This window comes from Danio rerio, chromosome 2 (assembly GCF_049306965.1).
Source record: "Danio rerio strain Tuebingen ecotype United States chromosome 2, GRCz12tu, whole genome shotgun sequence".
Classification (NCBI taxonomy): domain Eukaryota; kingdom Metazoa; phylum Chordata; class Actinopteri; order Cypriniformes; family Danionidae; genus Danio; species Danio rerio.
In genome coordinates this window covers 22,568,060-22,594,668 of record NC_133177.1, presented here as the reverse complement: position 1 = coordinate 22,594,668, position 26,609 = coordinate 22,568,060, and the positions used below count along the sequence as shown (strand labels likewise).

Genomic DNA, 26,609 nt, shown 5'->3' with positions numbered 1-26,609 from the left:
ATTACTTTCTTACAACATCGTCCTATAGAACTTGTTGCTTTTAGCATAGTTGGAGATGTTGTAAGAAATTAATAACGTAAAGGGTTGAGCAGTCTATTTGTTTAGCAAACGCTGGACATTCGTGTAGTAAACATGTTTTTGGAAGCGTGTGAAATAATGAGGATGATTCAGACTTCTGTACACTGAATAAACCTCAGTGTGTCTGCACAAACTACACTATCAGTATTGACTTTGAAGAAATACCACTGAATATTTTGTTTGGGAAGCGCAATTGTCATGAGGGGAATGAATACTTAATGACCTTAAAACTGGGTGCTCTTATTATTATTGTATTGGATGTCACATTCTCGTGTTACAATGTTTGTATTTTAAAACATTTCTAAAACAGTTCTGATTTCACAGTAAAACTTTAGAATTTTATATGGATGATTTGCTGATGTTGCAGTGACTGATATGTTTAGACTTTGGGTCAGGTAAAGGGCAGCGCTGGACTGTATTCTTCAAAAGTGTATTTCTAAAAGTGCGCCCTAATGACGCCAGTGGCAACTGCAGTGTGCGTTATAAATGACTGGATGCTGTTCAAACCTCATGCCAGATTTTTGTCACTGGGACTGGATCGCAATACATCACAAGTGAGTTCAAAAATATATATTTTTATTACAGACATACACAAAAACAACTGTAACAATAAAGAAGTGAATAATACAATAACAAGACACTATATTTAAACAGCAAAGGTGTCAACGGGCTACTCCAGCATGAACCAGTCATGGTAAGGCATCTGTCCTAGAAGAATTCTGTGCTCTGGAATCTGCTGCAGACAAGCCCACATCAGATCACAGCATTCTGTGAAAAACAAAAGGAGAGGTGAGATTATTATTATTATTATTAAACTGACTTTTAACTTGTTCTTTGATGATCATCTCACCTTGAGAGAGGGTAAATCTGGACCAGTCATGCTCCAGGTAGTACAGGTCATACGTCGTTGGGAAATCTCCATGCAGCATTGTAAAGAGAAGAACCCCAAGAGAATAGACAGTTGCTGGTTTGGCATGGTAACATCCTCTTTGGTAAAACTCTGGCGGCATGTACGCTTCTGTGCCTGGAGGAGAGACATTTAGTTAAATCTGTGTCAGCATCATGTTGATATATATACCAGATGGGTTTCAGGTGTGCTAATTACTGAGCTTTTAAACCGTATATTAATAATGCTTATGTACATTCATAACTAGTGTTGTCAAAAGTATCGATACTGACACTCATCACAGTCATATTTGCTGAGCGTGTAAACACCAATGGCCAATCAGTAATGTTTAACAGGTTCAAATGGACGTTTTTAAAATGTCAGTCCCAAAGTTGATACATTTGACAAACCTATTCACAACACCTACCGGAAAAGGTGGAGTATGCTGATTCCATCATGTAATCTCCGCAGCCGAAGTCCACAGTGTTTGGGTTCACAAGCAGGTTTTGCAGCTTAATGTCCCTGTGGAATACTCCTCGGTAGCAGCAAACATTGGCAGCGTAAACAGCTTGGCCCATGATAGTTTGTGCCGTTTGCTCGCTGAGGACGCCTCCGTTGAGTTGCAGGAATGCCTCCAGATCCATACTTGGCGTAGGCCGCTCCATGACCATGACATAATGGTCTTTGAAGACCTGCCAGTCTAGGAGCTGAATTATATTGGCACACCTGGAGCCACTGCTGGCCATACTTGCCAAGGTGATCTCTAGAGGTGGCTGGTCATGAGACTGAAAACAAAATAATAATGTTGGATTTCAAACAAGGGTTTTTAACCACAGCCTGTTGTCCTCTATTAAATATAAGACATTATGAGTTGAACACAGTGACTGAGAAGAGAAAAACAGAAAGTGTAGTGTACTTACAGAGCAGAGATCTTGCATACGTGGTGTCATCTGGGCAAATTTAACAGCCACCTGTTGAAAGAAATAAGTGAACAATTAACATGTGCATCGAGATCATTTTATTCAAATCCTGAACAGAGGTTTCATCAATTTGAATTCTCAGAAATGTCAAAACAATGAAAGCATGTTTCTGATGATGTTCTTTAAAGAGCCCATATTATACATGAAATAGGGTCATATCTTGGTTGTAAGGGTCTCCAACAACAGTCTAATATGCATGCAAGGTCAAAAAACACTTTCATGGTCTTATAATATGCATTTATTTTTACCTAATTATCCCAGCAACTCCTGTATGAATCATCCAGTGATTCATTTGTTCCCAAACCCCTCCTTAGCGCGAAGCTAATCTGCGCTGATTGGACCGATGACAGCCTGTCGCGATTGGTCGACTGCCTTCAGTCAGAGAGTGAAATTACCAATAGCTAATCAGCAATATAAAAAGTAATCACAGTTCATACACGCTCGCTAGTGTAGGCGTGGATTTTAGCTGCCACACACACACAAAAACACACACACACACACCTCCGGACGACAATGCTCACGCTTCCGCCCGCACCCGCCAGGTTTTAGCCTGAGAACCCGCCCCGTTTTCTGCCTGCCGCGAACGATCCCACTAAAGAGCGGGGAGAACACAACCAAAAATCACCCAGCTATACAGTCCAGACAGCCAAGCTGTCTGTATAAACACACACACAGCACCAAGCACACAAAGCTCTCGCTCGCTCGCTCGCTCTCTCTCTTAAACGCGCGCACTAACACACATACACACAAGCACCAAGCAGACACATCTTTCTCATTCGCATAGCAATATCCGTGATATTCTTAGACAGCCCACTCCCGTCCCAAATTAAACCCGTTACCGACCGCTCCCGCGATTTATTCGGAAATTTATTCCCGCGCCGCAGAAATCTGGCGCGGGGACAGCCGCGGGTATGCAGACCTCTACCACGGAGCTCCCTAAACAAAGCAGCATGTGTTGCGTTTTTAACGTGACTTTGCACGCGATAAGAGAATATAGCAAGTTAACCTGATACAGTACACTCGGTTACAAGTAACAAATCACAACTAAATACATTTGCAAGCTAGAGTCAACGAGGCAACAACTTTAATCGCACGTACTTACACTTGAGAAATGGAAGAAACTCATCCTGACGTCCATCAGTAAGTTACTCTTTAATGATCCTTCCTTTAACAAACGCAGATGAAGTATTCTTTGTAGCATGTAGCTTCCAGAAGTTTCCAGTAGTTTCCAACTGCTTGGTTATAATGCTGATGTTTCATCTTTGGGTAGAGACTCGATATAATATCCATCTGCAGTGTGACTTCAATCGACCGGCATGTTTGTGTGCGTGTGTTTGTGGGTGTATGTGTGTCTGGGTTTCTGCGTCAGAGGGCGGGGCCTCAGGTTTGAAATCTCCCGGGTTTGCGCGTGCACTCGAATAACTTGGTTTCGTTCGTACGTCATGGCGAAACACCTAATGACTCGGTATCAAGGCGACTCGTTTTAAGCACTATGAGTCGACTCTTTTATAGATGAATCAACCGTTTTAAACACTGTATTCTTACAGATTTAAGCCTTAGCTGGATACGTCACTTCACTTAGAGCTGTGTTACACACTACATGGAGGGGAATTTTCAAAAACCCATAATATGGGCTCTTTAAATAGTGAACTTCATCAAAGGATTTGAGTCCACAAAAATGAATACCTGCAGATCATCCTGTATGCGGATCCCCTCAAAAACAGAGCCGAAACCTCCTTCACCGAGCTGCTTTCCCAGATTGTAGCGGGAGCTGATGTCATCTGTTAAAAAAGAAGAAAATTAAGCTGACTGGACATAAAATCTTATTAAATTATAAACCACAGAGTTTACAACAAATAAGACTTTCTCCATAAGAAAAAAGATTATAGGAAATGATGGAAGTGAAAACTTCTTTACTCTGTTAAACATCATTTGGGAAACATTTAAAAAATGAAAAAATAAAATAAAATCATGAACGGCGAATAATTTTGACTTTAACTGTATAATTTTAAAATGTTTGATATGCCTAAACAAATGTTATGAATTCCAGCAATAAACTTACTATTGTCCAAACAGGTCTCATCATCTGCTGTAAGACTCAGTGCAGAATCATCAGCGGAGTCATCTTGTGAAACCTTCTGATTCAGTGAAGGCTCCGAGTCTTCATCCAGTGCAGAGTCAATGTCAACCTGCACAGAGTCTCCGCTGAACATTTCAAAGATGCCATCTGATGAGAACTGCTGGCTCACTGGAGGTTTAAAGCTGTTCACTTCAGATTTCACAGTGTCAAAATCTTCTTCTGCTGAAGCATCAGGAATTGAAGGTTGGAGAACCTCCAGCTCCAGATTGTTCACAGCAGTGTGAAAGAATTTCGAGCTACTGATCGGCTCGTCCTGAAGGTCGTGGATCTCCAGCACAGGGAGCGGATCTAAAGAGGGGAAGGAATATCATTAATATGATTCTGTAACTCTTTTGACTAGATATTTGAAAAGTTCATTTGCAAAAACACTACTCAATGTATTTAATAATTATTCATGATCTTCATGGTTTATGTGCATTGAAGTGATAATTAGCAATAAAAAATTATGTTTAAACTATATATCTAAAGGCATAAATACAATTAATTATGAATTTCATTTGTTAAACACAAAAATAGGCCTATTCTGAAGAATATTCCTGAAATCAGCAGCCATTAACCTTCATTGTAGGAACTCAAAATACTGGAAGTGAATGGCTGATTTCAGTATGTGTCCAACACAAGAACGCATCTCAAACAGGTTTGAGGAGTAAATTATGACAGAATTTTCACGTTTATGTGAACTGTCCCTTTAAGAAACTACCTAAAATTCTCAAATGTTTCCAGTTAATTTTATTTCTTATCTTTAAACAGCTACTCTGACATGTTTGGTGTGTTTAACAGTGTGTTTTAGTAATTAAAATTCATAAACCTAATTTACCATCAACAGTTGCTCTTCTGGAGAAACAGGCTAGGAAGAAGGAAGACTTATTCTGTCTCCCTGCCTGTTTTCTTGCAACGACGGGCGGGTCATCGGTTATCGGATGATGGTGGTGTTCTGCCGTGTTGCCGGTGGATTTGAGTGGCTCACGGGGTGGTTCGTGTGCACACTTGATACCAAACGCTTTCTTTAAACGGGAAATCAACTTTGAAAAGGCCATTTTATCACCGTTTTTTGGAATCGCAGTAACTTTAAATAACTTTAACAACTAGTGCAGGACTGCGCTAGACTGACTGGCTAATTCGCCTTAAAGTGCTCAAACATCCACGTTATACAGACACACACACACACACACACAGTTATATATATATATATATATATATATATATATATATATATATATATATATATAGGCCTATATAAATATATATAAATATACAGTTGAAGTCAGAATTATTAGCCCCCCTTTTAATTCGTTCATTCATTTTCTTTTCGACTTAGTCCCATTATTATTCAGTAGAATGAACCGCCAACTTATCCAGCATATGTTTTACACAGCAGATGCCCTTCCAGCTGCAACTCATCTATGGAAAACCTTTTAATTTTCACTATTAAATATTTCCAAAATTATTATTAAAGAGAGCAATGAAATTTTCACTGTGTGTCTGATCATAGTTTTTTGGAGTTTTATTATTTATAGTATAATATAAATATTACTTATTATTAAGTCTTATTTGTTTTGGCTAGAATAAAAGCAGTTTTTAATTTTTAAAACCACTTTAAGGTCAGTATTATTAGCCCATTTAAGCATTTTTTTAAGCAAAAAAAAAAATGTAATGGTTTGCAGAACAAACCATCGTTATACAAAAACTTGCTCAATTACATTAACCTGCCTAGTTACCCTAATTAACCTAGTTAAGCCTTTAAATGTCACTTGAAGCTGTATAGAAGTGTCTTGAAAAGTATCTAGTCAAATATTATTTACTGTCATCATGGCAAAGATGAAATAAATCAGTTGTTAAGAATGAGTTTTTAAAACAATTATGTTAAGAAATGTGTTGAAAAAAATCTTCCCTCCGTTAAACAGAAATGTGGGGTGGGGGGATTTAACTTTATTTTTATTATTATTATGTAGTTTTTTTTAAATAACACTTTACTAATAATTTACTATTTATTTAGTATAACCCATACTACAAAACTATTTATTTAAAATATTAAACAAAAAAAGTGTCTCTTGAAAACAACTGATCCCACACATTGTTCCCCACAGTTACATACAGTTTACTTGATTATGATAGGTCCTATAAAAAAGCACCAAATAAAACAACGCAGAAGAGAAGATAAATAGAAGAAAAAATGGACAAACACAGGTAATTTTATGTAGGTAACTGAATGAATATAGTCTTAATACACTGAAGTAAAAGTTGTGCTAAATATTGTGTGTAATAACACTTGTTCCAGAGATGCAAAATTTTGTTCCACCATTTCAATGTTTCTGTCATGTCATAGTGCATCTGGGGTGGACAGAAACAAATTAAGTGTAGCTGGAATCTTGTCTGGTCGCTTAAAGTTAGGGCATGGTGTAATTTCTCATTTTAATAATAGTTTTAAAAGATATCTGTGTGGTATTTAGTGATTCATTTTGTTTTTAATTTAAATGAACTAATTTAGTAATGTTTGTATGTAACTGGACTTTTAAAGTTTGATCTAAAACTGTTTCTTCTCATTTAAATAACATTAGTGACAACATTAGAAAAACATACAGTTGAAGTCAGAATTATTATCCCCCCTCAAATTTTTTCTTCCTTTTTAAATATTTAGCAAATTATGTTTATTAGAGCAAGTAAATTTTCACAGTATGTCTGATATTTTTTCTTCTGAAGAAAGTCTTAATTGTTTTTATTTTGGCTAGAATAAAATCAGTTATTAATTATTTAAACATCATTTTAAGGTCAAATTATTAGCCCCTTTAAGGTTTATTTTTTCAGATAGTCTACACAGAACAAACCATCGTTATACAATAACTTGCCTAATTACTCTAACCTGCCTTGTTACCATAATAAACCAAGTTAAGCCTTTAAATGTCACTTTAAGCTGTATAGAAGTGTCTTTAAAAAATAAATAGTCAAATATTATTTTCTGTCATCATGAAAAAGATGCAATAAATCAGTTTTTAGAAATGAATTATTAAAACTAGACAGTCTCTCTTCCGCTTAGACTGCAGTCTCTTCATTTGAGCATTTGTTTGTATTTATTTGAATGTTTATTTGCAATTTAAATAAACCTTTTCTGTGAATTATTTACTTTTATGAATTCTTTTTTACATGAAAAATGTTTCAAATAAAATATTATGAAGAAAAATATACATCTATAGTCAAAATTAAGTTATCCATGCATTAACTAAACCCGCCAGTAGGTAGCGGTAATGCCCTGTCTTAAGTGAATAAGACAGTTATTCAGTAACTAAGCAACGGTTGTATTTATGAACAGGTCAATGAATCGACTCTGACAATTAATTTCAACCACAGATTTATTCACCAAACTAACCCACTCTAGCCTAAATAACCACTGGATAGATGTAAGCGCTACCAGGTTGGAAGAATGATTAATATTCTTGAGATTGAAGATTTTTGTTGACATTAATTGCAGTGGATTTTATAGAGTTACAAGAAAAGATAGAAAATGGTTTTAACTGCGAACTGTACTGATTTTATGTGTGAACATGCTACATGCTGACACAGCGCTGATCATAAGTAACCAACTCTTCCAGAATCATCAGTCATTTAAAAGGTGAATCCCAACAAACACACAACGTTGCCTCAACGTAGCGACCTCCTTACAACGTTGTACTAACCTTGCAAAAAGGTTTAGGATTCTACGTTGTGGCTAAAGGTTGTCACAACGATGTCAGATGCACTGAACATTCTTATATTAAGCAATGTGTTCCCTTTATTATGAAGTCAAAATCATTTCACAGGTAAAAACTGACTCAAATAATCAAATTAATAATGCAACGAGAAAAAGGATGATGAGAAAAGGATAAACGTTGATTCTTGTTTGAGATTTATTGGAAGACAGAAACAACATGCTAATTCATGCTAGAATCATGCTAACAACATGCTAATTCGGGCTAGAATCATGCTAATTCAAGCTAAAATCATGCTAGTAACATGCTAATTTATGCCAGAATCATGCTAACATGCTAATTCATGCCAGAATGATGCTAACAAAATGCTAATTCATGCTAGAAACATGCTAACAACATGCTAATTCATGCTAAAACATGCTAACAACCTGCTAATTCATGCTGGTCTGGCTTGTTTTAGTTGTTACTTATATACTTTTATAACTATAAGTATATAGTTGTTACTTATAGTTGAAACTATCATGTCTTTGGAAAGAAACCCATGCCAACATAAGAAGAACATACAAACTCCACACAGAAATGCCAACTGGCCCAACCGGAACTCGAACCAGCCAACCTCTTGCTGTGAGGTGACAGTGCGAACCACTGAGCCACCGTGCCACCTGGAGGTCATATCTTCTTCAATGTTACAAAGTTGAGGTGTAATGCTACACAAGAATGATGCTTTGGTTGGGTATGGCTACTTTGGCTCTCAGTTTTGTGTCATGATTTGATTTGATTCGGATTCACAAGTTCTAATTTGTATTCTTGATTGAATTCTTCAGTGTGTTAACATGAAAATATATAAAGCGAGAAGTTTGTAAGTTCCACACGCTGTTGTTGAAAGAACAATGTATTTGTTCAGTGGAACAGTGATGTTCAGTAGTATTGCTGCTTATTAAACTGAAATACACATTCATAAATATGTTAGAATTTTTTTTTTTTATTATTAAAATCAGCTCCATTATTGGTCCTGTTTTAAAGTACACGGCTCTTCTTGAGTCTATACTTAGAGCTTGGAAAAATATCCATTGTAGCCACAAAGGCTCTTTAGATCCAAATTCGTCTGTTGTAGTGACCTCAATCAGCTCCCAATAGATTAAAACAAATTCCACCTTGTTTATTTTTTCAAAAGCCATCTCACTTACAAATACACCAAATTAACACTAAATAGTTCTAAAAATATACTTTTTAAGCTGTTTGGACAGACATGTGTGCAAGTATAGTGTATAGACCATCATATTCGGGTGATATAAACACACACAGTCCTTTTTTTTCAATTAAACAACAAAAAACGGTGGACCAATTGGAGCAGTTTTCAGACCGACTTTACGTAGGAGTGCGGTCCCCCCGCCCACCAATATTGATTGACAGCCTTGCGTCACGATCATATCCTCAGTTTCTTGTTGCACGTCTGCCATTTTTAGCGTGTGAGTCAAAGCGATAACGCTAAAGGAACACCCTTGCTCTATTTTTTGATGAAAAGCTCATTGGGCTCAACACAAGATCAATATTCTCCACATTATCGCTGTAATCGGAATTATTGCTTGTACCTTTTGCATGACGCCGTGCATTTTGGAGTTCTGGGCAAGGGTTTCTGTCGGCATGCACGCGGTGGAGCTTCGGGCCAGCGGCTCGGCGCTGCGTGGGTTTCTGTCAGGCTGCACGCAGCGGAGCTTCGGGTCAGCGGCTCGCCGCTGCATGGGTTTCTGTCAGCGTGCACGCGGCGGAGCTTAAGTTAATAAAGTGTGTTTAGTTATTAGTTTCGGTGTACAAGCTCGGCACTTTACACCGAGACTATACAAAGACACAAATGATTTTGTACTCAGCTTGGTCTGTGTCCGACTCGTTCATGTACGGCTAAATGCTCATCCTAGCATAGCTTAGCTTCTTCCTCTGTCTGTCAGCCTGTCTGTTGAAAACACAGAGCGTGGGAGCTCTTGGCTCTGCCCCCTTGTTACATTGGGCGGGAAGCCGAAACTGTGAAGCAACACGCCCCTAAACAGCAAACCGTGTAAACGCCCACAACATGACACTTTTTAGCACATTATAATAAAAACATCTGAACTGTGTGTTGAACTTAATCTAAACTGGTGACCCCAGAAGAACCATAATATTAATATTAAATCATAAAAAAGGGAAACTATGTGCCCTTTAAATTTCCATCAGCACTGATGCCTACAGGCTTTTTTTAGGTTCTCGTTCTGGAGGTGCCGTCTTACATGACGGTCCATGCCAAAGGAAATGTGGACGGGTACGTTCTCGAAAATCTGAAAGCAAGGCTGGAACAGTGGTTGAGGTCAAGAAGAAGGAGCAGCCTGAAGAGCAAGAAGATGACATTGTTGATGCAAGCGCTCTTGATGATCAAGGTCAGTGGAGTGCAGATTACATTCTGTACATTTCATCATCTCCTATATTTGAATGCATTTTAATTGTACACACAGGTGACAGTGATTATAACCAGCTGATGAGGAGGCCAGATCCAGACTGGCTGTCAGGCACTTCACTCCTCTTCCCTCCTGCTCTTCATCATGTCCCGTGTCTACCTCACGGAAATGTCCTCGCAGGATGGTGGGACCTCCTCGCAAATTTCTTCCAGATTCAGGTAAAGGGTAAATCTAGCTTTTTGGGTCATAGAGGTAAAATAAGTGAAGTTTCACAAACTCATTTCAAAAGGAGTGTGATATTATTGACAGCTGGTCCCTATCGGTAATCATTATCTAGCCAATCGTATTATTCCAAATTTAACATAAATATCCAGCCTAACTTTACTCCCTATCTTCGCTTTGGAAGACCCCACCCATTCATCCCTTCTCCCACCTCCTCAATTCTAGGATTGGGCTACACGGAGGCTCATCGATCCCTCTAAATGCTCATTGACCAGATGGGAGCGATGAGCTCATCTATTGTCATCTATCATCGTCGATTGTCAAGTGATGCGATTTCGCAGGTCAGAGTTCACCTAGCTTGAACTTTGCACCACAGCGAACTGCGAAACTTAACGCATGACCCTGCGTTTCCAGTCTGACGTATCAGCGTGTGTGAATGGAAGTCTATAGGGAGAAAAGTCAAATGTGACCGCAGCTTAAGTGTGAGTTCTGCGATTACACCTGTAATAACAAGAAGCACCTGCTCAATTATCAGCTGTCCCACACCAACGACAAACCTTTCAAATGTAAAGAGTGCAAGTATGCAACAAGCAAAGAAGCCTTCCTGGTGTCCCACATCACCATTAAGCACACTGGAGAGTGAGGTAATTATTAGGAATGTTCATACATCAGGAAGGGCTGGGCGATTAACAGCAGACAATTTTCATGCACTTTTTGTCAGTAAAGCTGGTTCTAGTAAACATCCAAAACATTTGTTCAGATGCAGTAGCGTTTACTACACACTACACAGAGTCATTGTACACTGATAAGCTATGCAAACTCAAATAATAACAGAGATAATCATTCTGTAATAATGACAGCTGTTTGCGTCACTTTAGCTCATTAGCAGAGACTGAAAGACCTGTAATGGATGTGACAAAGCAGACATCCAAAACATGCAGTGTTGGTGGTCCTCCAGGAATGTGGTTGAGAAACACTGATTTAAAGGTATGTAAATCACCCATTTAAGGACCTAACCTATTTCATGTTTTACATGTTTAATTTTTGTAGCTTCAGAAAATTCAATAAGGACCAGATATTCATAAATGTTATAGCAGCCGTTTTAACATTAATATATGATTGAATTGCTTCTTGTTACAGTTATGAAATAGTTTGTCAACAGCTAGGAAATGTTCATGGGCCAGTGACATCACCACATAGTATGTTGTTACTCCAATCTCACTTCATAACAATCGATTGTTTGAAATAATCTGGAAGAGTATTTCATAGTCTTGTGTTTATTAGACATAATGAATCAGTGAAAATAGTACAATATTCTGTTTATTCCACAAGCACTAGTGGTATTTCCTGGGTTTCTTCATGGGCATTTTGGGTTTCTGTGAAAGCGCCCTCTGGCTTTTGGCAGAGATTTACTATAGATCACACCATCCCTCCCTGACAAGATATGCATGAGAATGTATAATCTGCTCAATCGAGTTTGCAATTTTTTTTTAACAATTAATGAAACAGGGCTGTTCAATATTTGATTCTGATTGGCTAATCAACATTTTCAGATCTGCAAATTTATTTTCATGGAAGCAAACAGCCAAAGAAGTTCCAGGCAGGCACTATGCTAAATGATTTCAATAGTTTCATAGACCACAAATGGCAAAAGTTTAATCACAGCAAAACTATAGGCTTTGGTTGAGATAGCTAAGAATCTAGTCCCTGACACAGCAGTAGTTTGAATACAACAATGTCTTTAGGTGTGGTAACTGTAGTACAAATGGGATAAATTTACTCTGATCAATTGAAGTTGCAGAGTAGTTTCTAACAATTCAATGCCTGTCATCAATTTTTCCTCAGTTAAATTGGTGGAATGTTTTCTGATCATGTCTGTTTGTCTTTACCCAGGTGAAAAGCCCTTCTCCTGTAAAATGTGCCACTTTACGACACGACACAGGAAGAACCTGCGACTACATGTGCAATGTCGCCACCCTGAGACTTTTCAAGAGTCGAACACATCCAGATGAGCCGATCTGACGACGACAGACGCCTGTTTTCACCCTGAAGCAGATTGAGGAGCTGAGGTTACAGCATGAAAACCAGGAATTTCAAGAGACCATTGTGAGTACATGGATGTGCATCTTGTATGTAACGGGCAGAAAAATTCTAGTATATTTTCCCAAAAGTCTAAACTAATTTTCTTTAAAGTAAATCTGAAAGTAGTAATAAATATGCTACACAAATTAACTTACGTATTAACTAATGTATGAATGTTTTGCTTACTTGATGTGAAATGCATTATGTAAATCACTTTTAAAAGTGTCTCTATTTTGTTTTTTGATAAAAAGGGAAAAAGTGCTACTTATATTCAGGAAGATACAATATATATTATGCTTATTCCATGGTCTGATGAATTCTTCATTCCGATAGGCTGGAATGTGTGCAGTATAATAGTTGAATGCACAGTTAGGTCCAGTCAGTTTTGATCACAGTTCTAAGTAATTTTGCCACCCTAAAACATTAGTAGTAACTATAGTAACTCAATGAAAGTTGCTGGAGCTTTTTACCTGACACGCATTTCTCTCCGACATGTGCATCACCAGGGAGTTGTTGGGGTCAACCACCTTGACAGTATTGTCAAAAATATTTGTGGAGAGGTAGCTGACATGTTATTATGAGTTATTAGATATGCCATGTCATACACACACACACACACACACACACACACGATTTCAGTCAAATATTGAACTGCTGAGACAAATACTAGTTTTAACTTGTATATAACCTGGCAAATGAAGCGACGCAGTGGCGCAGTAGGTAGTGCTGTCGCCCTACAGCAAGAAGGTCATTGGTTCGAGCCTCGGCTGTGTAAGTTGGCGTTTATGAGTGGAGTTTGCATGTTCTCCCTCCGGGTGCCCTGATTTCCCCCACATACCAAAGACATGCGGTACAGGTGAATTGTGTGATGCCATCTTCCATCGCGATGTTTCACTTTAGCCATTGTATGTTGCCAAATGGTTGACATCGCCCAACCTGAATTTAAAGTTGATGGTGTTATTTCAACAATTGCTGCTTGCAAAAAACTGAGTGGAAAGAAAATAAGAAATTCATCTTTTACAAATGACAAATAATGAATTTTATCGATACTTCAGGTACCCCATTTGAAAATTACCTGTATTGAATTCCACTAATTGTATTAAAGTTTGTTAAAGTTGTTTAAAACGGTCAACATGTTTTAAAATGACACATAAAAAAAAATCATCATTATGACATTTTAATAAATATTAAGTGTAAGTGAAATGTTTAGTACAGGAAGGATTTTCGTGGCACTATGTATGCTGGAGTCTGAATTGCAAAGATTCCCGACTTGAAATAATTTGTGATTTAAAAGTCCTTGAATTTGGTGTCCATCAAAGAGTGGGACACTAATAACATATGACATTAGGCCGTACGTAAATTCACTTCAGTTCATCTTCATTTCTATATTTCTATTACAATGTAGATTGTGTCCAAGTAGCTTAACATAAAAGTTCTAGTTCAATTGAAATTTTATTATTATTATTATTATCACAGCTGAAAGTCCAAACACTGTAGAGCAAATCCATCAATGTGCAGCTCCACAAGTCCTGAACCATGCAAGCCAGTGGCGACAGCGATTAGGAAACTTCAACAATTGACGAAAGTGAAGGAAAAAACCTTGAGAGAAAGCAGGCCCAGTTTAAATTTTTGTGCTGAGCTGCAGTCTAGGCGCCGGTGGCTGGAGTACACGTTCATCATGAAAAAGCTGCAGGAGGGAAATTCGACTTCCAAAATAAAATGAAAGCACTTTAATATAACATTGTGTTTAAAAAAGCGCACAGACTGACAAAACATAAGTGTAGCGGAAGTAGCTTTGGATTAAAGTCTCTACCAGTGTAAAATAAATATAAATGTGTATATATATATTTTTTTATCCTAGACCCACATGGCCTTGCATGTATTTTGAGGCCTCATAAATGCACCAGCTGCAGTTTTGCCTCTAAAAACATGAAAGACCTGCGACGCCACATGATGACACACACCAACGAGAAGCCTTACTCCTTCCAGGTGTGCGGCCAAAGGTGAGCAACTGAGAATCATTCAAATAAATTAGCAAATCTTAGAATTTGTTCTGTTTACATCATTAATACTGACACAATCATAAATGTTTCCCCAACACAGAAACACATTGTCCCTCATATTAAAACTCTCATAAATAATTTTAAGGTTCAACCGTAACAGCCATCTGAAGTTCCACATGGAGAGGCTTCACACTCAGGGGCCGTCTCCCTATTGAGCTCGCTCCGTCCCCTCACAGCAGACCATCATCATCAACAGCGATGAAGAAGCTTTAGCCACAATGCAGAGTAAATGCTGGAATGAATATATTTGATTGGAGGAACTATGACGTCAATGTTTATGCAAAAATCCTGAAGCGAGTTCTGGTTCCCTTTTCCCAAAGCCAATGGGTTTCTTAAATGTGATTTTGGTTAAATCACTTAAATAAGGTTTGTGCCTTCCTCAAGCTCAAGATACTTTCACATTTTATTTTACGACACAAACCACATCAGATACATCCCACTTTTGAATTTTTTTTTTTTTATCAGAGACAAACGTCATTGAGCTGAACTGCTCTGGAATGCAGCCCTCTTTAAATTTACAGGTTGTGTTGGACATTTGGATTTGTCTGTTATTTGGTGGAAGTGTTTTCAGAAATCATATTTTATATAGGTTGTTGTATGTTTTTCTTATTGGGCCTTCATATTGTGTGTAGATAATGACTAGCCAAGACTATCATGACCGATTCATTTGTTTCATCAGGGTTTCATCAGGTTCATTTATTTGAATAAAGCTATTTAATAAAGATTCTGCTTTCCATAGGACACTCTGTCTCTTCCCTGCTTTTAGTAATGCAAAGTTGTGAATAAATTTGTAAAAAAAAAAAAAAAAAAATTAATGTCTAATTTTTTTTGTCTTTTTTTTTCTTCATCTGAACAAAATTTTAGCTATAAATGCAATATTTAAGCAGGTCGCACACCAGAAGCGCCGCTCGGCGCCGCGACACGGCGCGTACATGACAGTTTAAAGTATCACACACCAGACGCGCACATTCGAATGATATTTAACATGAAACTAATCAGATGGCGCTCTGTGGCGCGGCTGAAAAATGAACTGCGTCCTGAGCCGTCGCCGGGCGCCGCCGACAGCCGCCGACTTGCGGCGCCGGTGTGTGTATCCTGATAGAAACCTATGTTTAGAATTCTAAAATACATGGCGCTGCGTGGCGCTGCGCGGCGCGCCGCCGAGCGGCGCTTCTGGTGTGCGACCTGCTTTACACTCTTACTTAAACTCTTTTACACTCACCTTAAAACGTATATCACATGTGACTGTATGGGCTGCTTTTCTCAGTACTTCATAACAAAAAGAATATTGATGTTCTCTAACCATGACGGCATTTGCAGGGGTTTAATAGACTGTTTGATAGACCTCATTTCTGTCGTCTATGAAAAAGAATATGGGATTTGTAATTGACAGTCATAGCTAGGTTTTCGCTACAGTTAACGGGTTATGTGCACATAGGCATTGCACATGTCTTATGATAAGAATATATAGGCACATTTCTAAAGCGTACAGTACATGTTTGAAAACTTATACAACAACTGTAAAGCAAAACAAATGTATTTCCATTGGAAAACTATCCAAAGGCATGTACTGTAGGTCTGTATAAATGTCGTGTGAGGATTATCTGGTTGGACAAAACGTGTAAGTGTATTGAACTGTGTTTGAACACAGAGCTAATTATTTACAATCTTCGAGAAGTCTATGGGAAAATCTTATGGGGTTTTTATTGAAGGAACCAGTTTTATGCTAGCAGCCGATTGACCTACAAGGAAACATCATAGTTTCTCTACTCTATAGTCACACAGCCCTGGTCTATTAAACACATCTTGTTGCTTTGTTGCATTATATATCTCCTTCTATGTTTTGTAGATTTGCAGGCTGGTCAAACGGTCATCAGCCCAGAGAGGTTACATCAAGCGTTGGGTCTGGAACACATCACTGTGGCTCAGGATCAAAGTCTTTCTGACCAGGTACTGCACAGCTACACACTTTCTCATTCACAGCCTGTACTTAATGCTGGGAGGTTATGGCAAAATCACTAAGAGCAGCTTTAAATTTAAGATTGTATCTAATGCAAGGTGCTTTAGATTTTATAAAGGAATAAATGTATAAATGTAATATAAATTCAGGTTTTAAAGGCATGTTTTTGAGATTCTTTTTTCTTAAGAGGAGGCAACATGTATTCAGCAGATCACAACAGTAGATGGACAGACCGTACAGCACTTAATGACCAGAGACAACCAGGTCACTGAGGTATGACTCAATTAATAAAGCTGTTTTCAGACAAGCAGTAAACACACACTCAACAGTTTGGTTTTGAACAGATTTTTAATTTGAACTGCATTTACTAAAATATATAAAATAATAAGGGTTATTTTCCTGCCCTAGTTTTAAGGTTTTAAACCTTTTTGTTAAGAGACTTTTGCAGACAAATTGGCAAAATGTAGTGGTTTGAAGGATAGTGGAAAGTATAAGGATTTCAAATAATAATTTATTAGTATTTTGGTGCTAAACCATGATCTTTAAATAGAGTTTACGAACATGTTATCAAATGATTCTTGTTTTAAATATGCCTGATAAGATTCTTAGGTCTATTGTCTATTGTTACACTGAATTATATTTTAGTTTGTGTCTTTTCTTAATCATTGAAAAAGAATGACAGTCTACAAAAAAAGTTAAGATGAAGTGATTTTCTCCTTAAAACAAGCAAAATAATATAAAAACAAGCTTATTTTTCTTTTTCACTTTCATATTTTGTTCTAATTAAAAACTGCTTTAATGTTGACATTTTTTGTAAGAAACAAGACAATATTTCTTTCTTGTTGAAAAGGAGTTAGGAGGGAAATGTTTAGGTAGCTAGCTTGAAGCCAGTGGTGCTGTCGGTAAGAACAGGGGTTCAGTCTAGTTACTCCAGTTAGTTGTGTTTATTAGCATCAACAAGGATTTGTACTCAGGAGGAAAGGTGTGTGTGTGTGTGTGTGTGTGTGTGTGTGTGTGTGTGTGTGTGTGTGTGTGTGTGTGTGTGTGTGTGTGTGTGTGTGTGTGTGTGTGTGTGTCGGTGAGTGTGGCTTTTTACAAGAAAATAACAGAAATACAATGTGTCAGTAATCAGTAAGGAAGTAACAAATACAACGCTTCAGTCTACCAACAAAAAATTACAAAACTAAACAGAAAATATGGTAAACATGGAACATATGAGCACTTAAGTAAACTTAAATCACACAAAAGCCACTTACATGGTCAAATACGCACACACAGGAAACAAAGGAAATCAAATTCAGTCCTCTGCCCAGTCCAGCCATGTTCTGCCAGAAAATAGCAAACTGTGGGTACAGGTGCAGTTAATAAAGCCCTTGAGGCAGTCCTGATTGGCCAGAGATTGAATGAGAGGAGATTGGAGTAAACCATAATCTGAACAGGGGTGTGACACTATGAGTTTGCAATTTTGGAACAAAACTTCTCAACAGCGGGCCCCAAATTTGTAATGCAAATTTGACAGTTTAAGGGAGATCAGGTAAGGCCGGGTGAGGAACCAGACGGCCAATGGGCCTTGTGTAGATCCAGTCCTTAACCTGGACATCAGCAATCCTATAATGGCCATCCTTGCTGGGATGGAGGGAGATTACCTTTCCTACTGGCCACTGAGATCAGGGAAGTTGGGAATCAAGAATAAGAACAACAGTGTTAGGTTGTAAGTTAGGCTTGTCAGTGCGCCACTTCTGTCTGGACTGAAGCGAGGGGAGGTAATTTCTGAGGAAAAAAGCTCAAAAATGATTTGACTATGACGCCATTGAAGGCGACTGCACAGTTCAGAGTCTGGGTATGTTACGAGAGGAAGGGAAGCATCGTGCTGCCCCATGAGAAGCAAATTAGGGGTCACAGGATCAGGATCAGCAACGTCAGATGACACATATCTTAAGGGCTTGGTTTAGAATTCCTTCGATTTCAATCATGACTGTGCGTAGTACTTCTTCACTGACCATTTGAGCACCTAGGGTGGTTTCCAAGGCAATTTTGATTGAGCGTATTTTACGTTCCCAAGTTCCAAAGTGGGATACATGTGGAAGATTAAATTTGAAAGTAATTCTCTGTTTGGCCAGGGTTTCCTGAAGGTCTTTGGTTAGGGAATGATAGGCTTCCAATAACTCTTTATTACCTCCAATAAAGTTGATTCCTCTGTCTGAAAGCAGCTCGGCTGGTTTCCCTCTATGTACAACGAAACGCCTGAGTGCCATCAGGAAGGAACCCATGCTCATGTGACAGAGTAGATCAAGGTGTATACATCTAATAGTCAGACATTTGAAAATTATTCCCCATCTTTTCTCAGCTCGTCTGCCAATTTTTCCCGTTTAGGGCCCAAAGCAATCTACCCCAGTTGAGTAGAATGGAGGTTTGCAAAGGTGTAGGCGGGCTGGTGGGAGATCAGCCATTCTGGGAATAATAGGATGAGCACGAAACTGCTGGCATTTAGGGCACTTATGTTGATGTTTACGGACCATCTCACGACCCCTCAAGATCCAGAACCTTCTCCTTAACTCAGCAAAAAGTCTTTCTGCCCCAGGATGGTGTAAGTGGTCATCATAATCCTTTATTATGAGTTTTGTTATAGGATGTGCTGGATCCAGGACAATTGGGTGAATGGCATCAGGAAGTAGATCACTACTCTGACGAAGCCTTTCGCCTTCTTCAATGAGTCCTATTGTAGGACCTAATTCAGAGGCAAGGGAGAGTAAACTGCTTGAAGACAAAAGGGGCTTTTGGTTTTGAAGGCAGGCCAAATCGTCCTTAAATGATTCTATCTGGGCTCGTCTTAGGATGGCAGTCTCTGCATCATGGTAGTTTTCTGCTGATGGAGGATTTGCTGCCCCCTGAAGGGAGGTAGCTGTGCAGTCAAGGAGGTCTTGAAAAGTGGCATATTGACTTGCGGTCAGGGACAGAGGGGTATGGACTGAGAGATACTGCACCATAGAAACTGGCCTTGCGCAGCTCTACAGGGTCATCAGGCTGATCTACATTGGGGTTAATGGGCCATAGTTCAAATGGTTGAGACAGAATAGCAGGTCCTTGATTCCACCTACAGGGCCTGCCAAGATCAGTCAGCAGCTTTCCTTTAGTTAGGTCATCCGTTGGGTTACTAAGTGAATTCACATAATGCTACTTCTGGCCCTTAGTGAGTTTCTGAATCTCAGCTACCCTGGTTCTAACAAAGATCTTGTAGTGGCAAGAATCAGAGAGCAGCCAACAGAGAACGGTCATAGAGTCAGTCCACAAAGTAGTCTTCCTGATATGGAGCGTGAGTTCTGTTTGTAGGAGATTAGCTAGCTGAGCTCCTATCAGAGCAGCACATAATTAAAGACTTGGAATGGATAGCCGTTTCTTGGGGGCAATGCGGGACCTTGCAACGAGGAAAGACACATTTACCTGCTCATCATCTTCTGTATGCATGTAAGCAACTGCACCGTAGGACTGTTCTGATGTATCACAGAAGATGTGAAGATCGTGGGTGGCTGACGTGGGGTCTACAGACCGTGTGAAGCAGCGAGGTAAAGTGATGGTGGAAAGGGCAGGTAATTCACCTTCACTTGAAAGCCAAGCTTCCAGGAGATCATGAGGAAGATTTGGATCATCCCAATCTCGTGTCTTTCTCCATAATTGCTGTACAATAATTTTGGCTCTTGTTGTAAAAGGAAGGATATAGCCAAGATTATCATATTGGCTAGCAAGAACTCAGTAAAGGGGATGCATGATTGGGGTAGTATGTTCTATGGGTCTGTGCCTGTATCTTAGGATGTCTTTGTGGCAGTTCCAGAGTAGGCCTAATGTGGATTCTGAGGGATCAAGAGATGGATGGTGTGATAATCAGAGCTCCGTTTGTTCTGACCTGGCTTCAGGAGGTAGGTCACTGATGACTTGAGGATCATAACTGGCCCATTTTCTGATTTCAAAGCCACCAGAGGAGAGGATAGTGTGTAGGTTCTGAAGGAGATCTTTGGCTTCCTCTGGGGTGGGTAGACTTTGCAGGCAGTTATCCACATAAAAGCAATTGTGTATGGAATGGCTAATGCACTCAGCTGCCTGTGCATCTTCGATGATCTTTTGGAGGATGGAAATAGCACAGCAAGGCCTTGAGGTCGTGTCAAAGAGCAGAACTTGCCATTCATATACAGTTGGAGGTGCTTTACAGTCCAGGTCACGCCAGAGGAATCGCAGAAGAGGTACCTGATAGAACATTGATTTGATGTCTCCACTTATTGCCGTTTCATACTGCCTGAAATGAGGTAGAACTCCCAGGAGGGAAGGCCCAAGCATGGGGCCAGGAAGTAACTGTGAATTCAGACACTCATTTCGGTAGGAAAAGCAAATACATTGCACTCTTTACCGTTGTGATGCACAAGGTGGTGGGGTATGTAACAGGACTCAGGGGCTATCTCCACTTCAGAGGAGGGCAACTTCTTGACATACCCAGCATCAATTTGGTTTTGGATCTCTCTGGTATACATCTCTGCTTGTTGTGGGTTTTGAAGGAGCCGCCTTTCACAGCTACGAAGACGGGCCATAACTGCCTCCTTGGGGGCCTTTAAAGGGGGCCAGGGTTCTACACGTAGAAGAGGTGCTGCATATCGTAGTATGCCATCAACAGGTGTTCGGATAGTTTGGGTGTCAAGTTAGTGCATTGCCATTAAATCCTGCTTAGACCGAGTCACCAGTTTAGTGCTTTTTTGAGGTAGTGCATCCAGCTGCCACAGCTTTTGTACATTGTGGTAGATGTCATCAGGTGGGCATTTAAGAGAGATATAGTGAAAGCCCTCGGACCCTGCAGTGTCCAGCCAAGCCGGGTCTTGATCGCTACAGGGGCTCCAGGAGGTCCTAATTTCAATGGTTGCATAGGGGTAATCAGGCGTGTTTGATCAGCTCCTAAGAGGAAAAGGGGGTCTGACTTTATTAAGCTGTTTAAGAGGAAGCTGACAAAGGTGAGGGTAGCATCGCTGGAGAGCTTTTACAGGATGAGAATGATCAGAAAAAGATAACTGGTTGGCAGTAAAAACTTGACTGATGACATAGGACTTATCTGGATGCACTTTAGGAATGAGAGTGAAGGATACCTCAGCTCCATTAAGAGTCTGAACATCTTGTCTCACAGTTCTCAGCTTCAGGCTATCAGGTTTTCCTTTTAACTGAAGTGCTTGGGCAGCAGGGTGCAAAAGGATTGTTCTTTCAGACCCATCATCCAATAAGGCATAAGTGTCTAAGGACTTGTTTTCATTTTGCAGGGTCACTTCAACTACCTTCAGTAGGTCTTTATAGCAATCACTAGGATGATCAAGAGAAAAATTCTGCACTTGCCTCTGGTTAATGGTGCATAGGATCTCTTAGTGTTTCCCATTACACTGGCTGCAGCGTCCCTTCAGGCCACATTGGGTTGCATAGTGCTTTCGTGCACATCGCCAACAACGTCACTGTTCCTTAATCCAGTTAATTCTCTGGTCTTTGGTAAGGTAAAGGAAATCATCACATTTGCTAACATGATGCTCAGCAGAATTACAATAGGCACACACTGAACAGCGTTCAAATGAAGTGTTAGGAGGAGGCTGACTGACTCTAATTGGGGCAATTTGGGTTTAAGAGGATGTCACATGTGGTAGGGTTTTGGAGCCATGCAGTACAGTGGTATTTCTCAGAGGATGAGAAAAGTGAGGCTTCTGTCATAAGAAACTAAATAGCTTTTTGATCGATTACTACAAGCTGGGAAAACATCAGATAAATATGCCAATGCAATTAAGGTCATTGCTGAATAGATCTAATATTTACACATTTGCTTGAGGAAGGAATGATGACGGTAGTTACATTACTATATTTTCCATAACATCTTTGTCCTTCCATAACATTAGCTGACGTTAAAACTAACAGATAGCACTATAGCTATTTATTGATTAGCAATCTGTCAATGTTGGGATGTTAAAATATGGGACAACAAATAGCTTCAAATGATAGAATACAGAGCAAACATTAAAAAATATTTACAATAAAATAAAAAGTTTAGCCTTTTAAAATTAATGGCCTATACAGAAATTAAATAAAGCTATACAATGTATTTCATTTTTAATAGTATTTGCATTTTGATTAAAGTTACTATAGTTATTTAGTGAAGAGCAGCAAAGGAATCTCTCATTGTGTTTTGTTTGATAACAGAGGTGTTAATGTAAGAATGCACAGATCTATAATGAAGCATTCGACTACTTAAGTAACTGTTTGTGCTCATTTAAGAGAAAATTTGTTGTTTAAAATAAAACACGCAGGACGGAGCAAAAAAAACAAAAAAAAAACAATGAAAAATAAAATAAGCACTTTTGCGACGGCCCCTTACTGAAAGCTCCGCTCTCCCGGCTAAACGCAGATTGCCAGGGCTTAAGGGCGAATTAAACCAGGCTTCAAACGGAGCAGTGCTCGTAATGTTGAGTGAAAAAAAGACAGCTGTGAAACATAACCAGCTTTGTCTTTTTATAGGAAGCACACTTTAGATATTTTTAGGGTAAGAGGTGTTTGAGTTATTGCCGTAAATCGTACTGGTTTTGATTCACGGCAATGTAAATATAGCTGCAGCTGTGTGACGTTGCGCAACCCACCTTTGTTCACTGTGCGACCCACTAGTGGGTCGCGACCCACAGTTTGAAAACCCATGCTCTAGAAGATGTTCATGGTCTTTAGGAAACTAGAAGTCTTGAAGTACAGTCTGTTATGGTGAGTTTACAGCCATAACCTCAACATTAAACACACTGCCATTACACACATCTCATGTCAACTGCTGTTGTTAATCCTTCAGATGCATTTTTTGGTGAGGGATCATATGGCTGCATCTATGGAGCAAACTTTTGGCAAGGATGGCTTTGAGGAATTATAATTTCGCTACAGTATCAATATATATTTATAATGTATATAAATTGCACTTGACACATTGGGAACATAATTGTAACATGTTTGATTGTTGATTGTGTTTTAAACAGGCAAATAAACTGAAGTTTTATTGCGAAAGCACCTCGGTTCAACACTGATCTTTCTTCTAGCCTGGTCCCATTCTATTAGCAGTTTGTCTTAATCCTGCCCAGAGATCCAGATACTACTACAGCCTGACCTGTACATCATAATCCTGGAACGTCTCTCACCTTGACAAGACTTATTTGACTTTAAGGTGTCTCACTGAGGCTCCATCAATGAAGACTCAGCAAGGTGTATCATGCAGGAAACAGTGTCCCTCAATCTGTGCTGCCATTGTGGGGTGTTTCATCGAGACTGGAGAACCTGCAGATCAACACAGACAGACTTGGTCAATCTGATGGGCTTCTCCAGTAAGAGTGCAGATATTCTGTGATATGTATTGTGCAAGATTCTGTGATATGTATTGTGCAATAAACTTGTGGTTTGAGACTTGCTATGACTAGTTAAACTGGTGTCTTTAATAAACTAAACCACACTAAATAACAAATAACAACAAGAACCAAAGGGTCAGTAACTTTAAGCCTGAGTTCATGAGTCTCGGTTATGAGAAAACCAGTTTAGACCGAAACAGTAAAGATGTGACTGTATTTCAAGCGTCAACAGTCAAAATCTCTTTCCTACAGGAACTCAAGAATTCTCTCCACTGAGTAATTGAATTGAATTGAATTTGATACATGAAGCATAAGAAGTGCTTTTATTCAGACTGGTGTTTGGCTGTTTTTCTCATTTCAGACACACTGATGATCTGAGCCTGGATCGTCAAACAGTGAGAGGCCGTTCATCACAGCATAGAAAACTATACAAATCAAGAAACATGAAAGGAAAAGTATCACCTCAAGCAACCAAGTTTTAAGCAATTTCATGCAAATGTCAACCCTGAAAAGTTTTCTCCAAAATAGCGAAACCCTTTGTAGGTTTTTGTGTGTGTGTAGGCTTGTGTTTTACAGTGCTGTAAAATACTCAAAAATGTCTCTGCCAATGTTTTCAAGCAATTATTTTTTGCACATCTGTCACATCCAAAAATGTGAAATAAAATAAAAAACTATCATGTTTGTTTTATAGAGAGCCAACTCTTATTCTTTTAATTAGCATTATTGCAAAGTACAGTTAAAGTCAGAATTATTAGCCCCCCTGAACTATTAGCTCCTTTGTTTATTTTTTCCCCTTTTTCTGTTAAACGGAGAGATGTTTTCAACACATTTCTAAACATAATAGTTTTAATAAGTGTAATGGAAATTCATTTTAGATAAACATGTGTAGTGGAAACTTACAGCAGAAACAGCGGAGCACCTGATGCACGTACAGAATGGGTCTTATTAGGATTTGACCTTGCAAGCAGTACAAACTAGATAGAACAGTGAACATACTTTGCTTCAGTGTCTCATTCTGTAGAAACTGTCGTCTGAATGGGCAGTATTAGGGTTTGACCTTGTAAGTAGTAAAAACCAGATAAAAGGGTGAACACACTTGACTTCAGTGTCTCACTCTGCAGAAACTGTTGTTGCTGTATGACTGTGACCTTCTTTGCAAAGAATAAAACTTTAAAAAGACATTCCGAGTAAGACTTTGTTTCTTGACCACAGAGAGCGCCTCTTTAAAGAAAATTGCCACTACAATTTGGTGTCAGAAGTGGGATGTCTTGGAGGAACTTTTCCGGACCCTGCAGACGGTGACTGATCATCCTGGGACTTCGTGTCACAGCCCTGCCCCGCTCGATTGAGGGTTGAGGGGCCGATCGCAGGGCTCGGAGGGAAACCTCACTGACATCTGGGAAAAAGAACTCAAGTGGCATCTGAACTCTCTGGTAAGAGACAAATTCTTTGTTTGTTACTAAAAGAAAATTGAACAGTTTTGGGCATTTGATTAGGCAATTAAAGGGGTTTTTCACTGTAATTTGGGCCATCACCATGCTGGTAGATCTGTCTCTGTGGGATAGCAGCGTGATTAATGCAAGTGAGATCTGACATCAGGCAAGGATCGAGACCTTTTTACAAGTGAGATCTGGCATTTAGCTAAGATCAAGACCTTACACAAGTGAGATCTGGCGCCTGACTAAGATCAAGACCTTTTTAACACGTTTGGCTAGCTAACTGCGATTTACTCCCGGAAGGGGGTTGAAATCAGGGGGCTGTGCGATTTACTTCCAAAAAGAGGTTGAAAGCTAGGGCTGTGCGATTTACTTCCGGAATAAGGTCGAAATCAGGGGCCAAGCGATTTACTTCTAAAAGGGGGATGAAATTGGGGGCCACAAAATTAGAGCTGGAAAGCTTAACTTTTCGATTTTAGGTGAAAAATCGAATTCTGTTGGAGACGTCCGACAGATTAATAGGTACCGAAAAAGTCCAGGGGAAAGATTGTTGCCAGCTTGGGGAAGTCTCAAAGCAGAATAAAAAGATATGATACACCGGTTTTTTGGAATATGGGAAATTTATACGGAAAAAGAAAAAAAAAAGAAAAAGGCATGCAAGAGATAGGAAAACAATAAAGTATCACAAGTTTCTAAGGGAAAAGGAATGTTGAGTGTTACTAGGTTAAACATAATAAAAAAAAGGAGATAAGAAGGCAAAAGGAAAAGCAGGTTGACTTTGCGAAAGGCATGTGTGTGTCGTGTGGAGACACTGTTGATTGTTGGCTCAGGGAGGCAGATAAGAGGCAAAGAGGAAAATGCTGCAGAGGCAGCTGGCATGTAGGGAAAAGAATGAAGGAGATAAAGTGAAGGAAAAAGCAAATGAAAAAATGTGAACGTGTGAATAAAAGAGTAATTAGCACTACTAATCCTTTCTATACATCTGTTTCCATACATGTACCACCGTACCATCACTATCCCGTGGCTGAGCTGCGAGCCCTGAGAACTGACCCAAACCTTAACTGCTATTATCCCAGAAGACCTCCGACCGCACCAATGAAATTCCCACCTCAAGCGAGTGGAGGACATCTGTTTGAACTGGAGAAATGGACATTTAACGAACATTCTGCTGTGTGCTCAACATGCGGAAGACAAGCTGACAGTGAAGCAAGAGCAAGACAAGAAGAAAGCAGAAAGGGAGCTGTGCATGGCTCTGGTACAAGTGGCCA

General features: G+C 39.3%; 2 protein-coding genes and 1 long non-coding RNA gene across 6 annotated transcripts in view; 1 reads left to right on the top strand and 2 right to left on the bottom strand.

Moving 5' to 3' along the window:
- Positions 1 to 634: 634 nt before the first annotated feature.
- pimr140 (Pim proto-oncogene, serine/threonine kinase, related 140) lies at positions 635 to 5,150 on the bottom strand. 2 transcript variants are annotated; one of them, XM_005163346.5, is made up of 7 exons: positions 4,902 to 5,150; positions 4,007 to 4,372; positions 3,631 to 3,725; positions 1,885 to 1,935; positions 1,392 to 1,749; positions 929 to 1,102; positions 635 to 846 (listed from the first exon to the last, which is right to left on the bottom strand). In XM_005163346.5, the coding sequence occupies exons 1-7, from the start codon at positions 5,119 to 5,121 to the stop codon at positions 749 to 751; spliced, it is 1,362 nt and encodes a 453-aa protein (XP_005163403.1). In that variant the 5' UTR covers positions 5,122 to 5,150; the 3' UTR covers positions 635 to 748. The 2 variants fall into 2 exon arrangements, with proteins under 2 accessions (XP_005163403.1, NP_001119896.1); NM_001126424.1 differs by having other exon boundaries at positions 749 to 846; positions 1,392 to 1,737; positions 4,902 to 5,121.
- LOC141378037 (uncharacterized) lies at positions 4,693 to 24,866 on the top strand. Of its 3 annotated transcripts, XR_012391356.1 has the most exons (11): positions 7,620 to 7,691; positions 10,002 to 10,175; positions 10,251 to 10,411; positions 10,641 to 10,756; positions 10,830 to 11,059; positions 11,294 to 11,402; positions 11,556 to 11,614; positions 12,309 to 12,521; positions 14,359 to 14,500; positions 14,646 to 14,926; positions 15,026 to 15,296. It is a non-coding gene; the product is annotated as an uncharacterized lncRNA (long non-coding RNA). The 3 variants fall into 3 exon arrangements; XR_012391357.1 differs by lacking the exons at positions 7,620 to 7,691; positions 10,641 to 10,756; positions 10,830 to 11,059; ... (1 more) ...; positions 14,646 to 14,926; positions 15,026 to 15,296 and adding exons at positions 4,693 to 4,721; positions 4,911 to 5,146; positions 24,267 to 24,866; XR_012391355.1 differs by lacking the exons at positions 7,620 to 7,691; positions 10,641 to 10,756; positions 10,830 to 11,059; ... (2 more) ...; positions 14,646 to 14,926; positions 15,026 to 15,296 and adding exons at positions 4,693 to 4,721; positions 4,911 to 5,146; positions 24,267 to 24,866.
- Positions 23,423 to 26,609, bottom strand: part of pimr49 (Pim proto-oncogene, serine/threonine kinase, related 49) — an 18,821-nt gene continuing 15,634 nt past the window's right edge. The window contains exon 7 of the mRNA XM_073909868.1: positions 23,423 to 23,837. Within this exon, the coding sequence (XP_073765969.1) occupies positions 23,758 to 23,837 (80 nt within the window). The 3' untranslated portion in view covers positions 23,423 to 23,757. The remainder of the gene's footprint in view (positions 23,838 to 26,609) is intronic.